The following is a 3,682-nucleotide window of genomic DNA, read 5'->3' as shown; positions in this document are numbered from 1 at the left end:
AAGGTGACTCAACCGGCTTAACCATCTAATCAGAACCGACGGCCTACTGCCTAAGTTGCTACACCAGTCACACTCGAAGACCAACTGAACAGATTTGACTGCCAAAGGACAAAATTTGGTTGGTGGTGATTAGGTTAACTGGTCGGTATCTGTTTTCTTTTCCTCTACCTTGTTTTCCTTGACACGTGATTTACAAAGTTTTACAAAATTAAAAAATAAATAAATAAAAAAGAGTTAAAGGTTTGAATATATTTGTTCGGATGCAAAAAAATTAGTTATCTGTATCCATATCAGTATTGGTCTTGACTTACATATATATGATACCGATCTCTGATCGGTCTATATTGATCGGATTGATCAATTTTACTGTTGTTTGTCAGTGACATGTCGAGTCGCATTCAAGCTAGTTGGGGCTTTGCTTCTTGTAGTTCACCCGTAATGCCTCCCTACAATTGCTTGCCTCCTTCCAACCCAGAATGCCTACAGACTAGAAACTAGTAGCTTCCAACGTAGGAGGCCAAGCATTCTGTTAGACATCACGGCCTGAGAGTCCCCGTTCGCCTTTGGTACTTCAGTATTGAGAATAATAAGACCTGAACCATTATGACAAGGAAAAGTTTGATTCAAAGGGAGAAGAAAAGGCAGAAATTGGAACAAAAATATCGTTTAATTCGTTGATCCTCATAAGAAAAAGAAGAAAAAAAAAAAGCAAGGTCTCATCATTGAGTGATAAATGGAAAATTCATGGAAAATTATAGTTTACCACTCGGATGCTTCCTTTGCCTCTCGATCCCTTTTTTCTTTATCTTTATCTACATCTGGATTTTTATCTAGAACTCGAAGGCATGTTGCCGGGCAAGGTGGTGCTGATGAAAGACCTACTAAAATACCAAAGTCGTGGTGCATAAAGTGCATGAAGTCGGAACAGAGGCAGATGTGCAAAATCTCGGAACACATTATCGATGTGCATAAAGTGCTGGATATGCTTATTGTTTATAGTAGCCTTTATTCCAATATTATTATTCAATCCTGGATCGATCAAATATTAGGATCGATCTCAAATGATACCAATATGGTGGACAACTGATCCAATACCGACTGCTCCTCCTTTTCACTTTTAATCTATTAAACTTTTTTCATATTAATTGGTTCAAATTGATTGGGAATGAAAACTAATACTTTACATCAGTCTCATTCCTTCATTAGAGAGTGGTGAGTTCCCATAAATTTAAATCTCTTTCCATTGGGGAAAGATTAAGTGGTCCGTATCGATATTAGTTGAAAACGATACAAATCTAATACATTTATCAATTTTTTTTAATCTCTGAACCATGTGTTGCAATCCTAGCAAGGAATGTAACATTAAATTCAATATCAATCCAAATTAGTATTGATTGAGATTGATACCAACCCAATACTGATTAAAAAAATAGATACTAAGCTCGTGATGATGGATGAGACAAAAGGAAAAAAATAATAAATAAACAATAACCTTGATCTTGATGATGGATGAGACATAAAAAACTAATAAATTAATAGTATCTTTAAGTGACTCAATACTAATGCATTTAAAACAAAATTCAAAAAATAATGGTATGAGAGCCGAGGAGATGTTTGAGTTTCAGCCAACGAAGCAACATTTAATTAAGTAATAATAGAAGGACAAAGCCACTTGGCTGTTATCTTAGATTAGTAAAAGCATGTTTTGCATTAAAAATTTTGAAAAAAGTTTAATAGATTACAAGTGAAAAGGATGTATAATTTGGGTATTTAAAAGGAGGAGGGGAGAAAGAAATGTAAAAGTCCAAAAGCAAGAAAGTATCAAAAAAATGTAAAAAGTAGGGGAGTTTTAATAAATATAGGTCATGTGTCAGGCAAAAACGTAGGAAAAAGGGTCATGAAGAGGGACTCTCGAGTCTTGACATCAAGAGTCATATTGTTTGTTCGAAGACAAGAAGAAAATGAGATCATAAATATGGATTCAATAAAGGGTCAAATAAGGTGACTCATTCAATAACAAATGATAAACATTTCATTCTAGAATTCAGATATTGCTATTAATAATGGCATCCTCTATCATTTAATCTTTATTTCTGGAGAGTTGTTCGGTCGGTAGGTTTTACTTTGGGATTCTCTCTGCTTTCAAATAAATATTCAATCTTTTCCATTGCTACTGAGTGTATAAAATGAGATAAATGATTTGAGTCAGTACTCTGCAAGGTTGAAGTAATACAACAGAAGCTATGTCCCTGAGGTTTGTGTTTTCATGTCTTCATACAACTCAGATCTTATGAGGATACTAACCATTAATATGTTTCTCTTCATCTTTTTACTCAATTCATCTCTGGGTTTTTCTTATTTCTTCCCATCATCGGTAGGAGGAAAATTTATTTTATGGGTATAATCTTGGCACAGAATCAAAATATAAATGGAATCCTCTGTTTTCTTGATCTACATCAAAATTTAGTATATTTTGATCATATGAAGCAGAACAGAATTTGATTTCAACATCAGTACATGATTCAATAGAGTGGATCCTGACATTGACTATCTGCTTTAAACTTTCACAGGATCACAGCTTAAGAGTGTAAGACTCTCCACTGTGTACTTTTATTGAGCTCCAATGATTGTTACGGGAGAGGAAGACTCACTGGAATGTCCCATATGTTGGGAATCCTTCAACCTTGTGGAGAATGTACCTCATGTCCTCTGGTGTGGACACAGCCTCTGCAAGACATGTTTACTCTCCCTCCAACCAGCTGAGATCAAATTCCCAATTCTATCTATACACATACCAGTCCTCCTCTCATGTCCATGGTGCCAGCTTTTGTGCTTCAAGCTTGTCTGGAAAGGTGACCTCAGGTTCCCAAGGAAGAACTTCTTTCTCCTCTGGCTGGTTGAAACTGCAACAGGGTACCGGACAACGAATTGCCCGTCTTCATCTTCCAAGGATCAAAAATTTCTTCAGCCTTTAACTACTGATTTAGTTACTCAAGGTGGCTGCCTATCACCACCATCTGAAGAGCACCTCCATGAACATTCTCAGGGTTTCCTTGATGCAAGGCAAACAATGAACCATCTTCAATCATCGCTTCAAAGATCATTTTCGTCATTGGTACAACTAACAGTAAAGCTCCCAATTGTATTCATAGTCATGCTGTTCCTTAGTTATGTGATTATAGGTAGCATTGTAGTTTTGGTTTTTTATTTACTGATCACATTTATATTTGCTGTGCCATCACTATGGCTACTCTGCTTCTTCCAACCCATGTTAGAAAGGTTGGCTAGAGATGCAATAGCTTGAGATCATTCTGCTCTGTAAGTTATCTAATTTGTTGGGAGCAAACTAATGGGTTTCTGTATCTAATGGAGAAAGTGCAACAATGATTATAAATGACAGAAAATGAAGCTTGCCCTTTGGTTCAGTAAACTGGGTCTTATGTGCAAAATAAAACCCTTTTCCGTTGTTATGTTGAGGAATTTCTTAACAAAGTGATTGCATAAATACAAGAAGAAGAATAACCCAAATGTTCCATAACCTGATTCTCATTACCAAAAAAAAAAAAAAAAGAAAGCCCAGAAAGAACTTACATCCAATTTAATGGCCTCTCATCTAAAGTTCTTCACTTGGGGAAATTAAAGAGAGAGAGAGAGAGAGAGAGAGAGAGAGAGAGAGAGCAGC

At 36.0% G+C, this 3,682-nt stretch overlaps 1 protein-coding gene across 2 annotated transcripts; it reads left to right on the top strand.

Moving 5' to 3' along the window:
- Positions 1–1,899: 1,899 nt before the first annotated feature.
- LOC122082891 lies at positions 1,900–3,473 on the top strand. Of its 2 annotated transcripts, none has more exons than XM_042650703.1 (2): positions 1,900–2,001; positions 2,571–3,473. In XM_042650703.1, the coding sequence occupies exon 2, from the start codon at positions 2,624–2,626 to the stop codon at positions 3,302–3,304; it is 681 nt and encodes a 226-aa protein (XP_042506637.1). In that variant the 5' UTR covers positions 1,900–2,001; positions 2,571–2,623; the 3' UTR covers positions 3,305–3,473. The 2 variants fall into 2 exon arrangements, with proteins under 2 accessions (XP_042506637.1, XP_042506636.1); XM_042650702.1 differs by lacking the exon at positions 1,900–2,001 and adding an exon at positions 2,036–2,254.
- The last annotated feature ends 209 nt before the right edge of the window (positions 3,474–3,682 follow it).

Source organism: Macadamia integrifolia, chromosome 6, assembly GCF_013358625.1.
Source record: "Macadamia integrifolia cultivar HAES 741 chromosome 6, SCU_Mint_v3, whole genome shotgun sequence".
In the NCBI taxonomy this organism is placed as follows: Eukaryota; Viridiplantae; Streptophyta; class Magnoliopsida; order Proteales; family Proteaceae; genus Macadamia; species Macadamia integrifolia.
This window is presented reverse-complemented; position numbering and strand designations above follow the sequence as displayed.

Excerpts from the sequence above, each read along its gene's own strand:
- LOC122082891 (XM_042650703.1), top strand. The coding sequence starts at position 2,624 with ATGATTGTTACGGGAGAGGAAGACTCACTGGAATGTCCCATATGTTGG.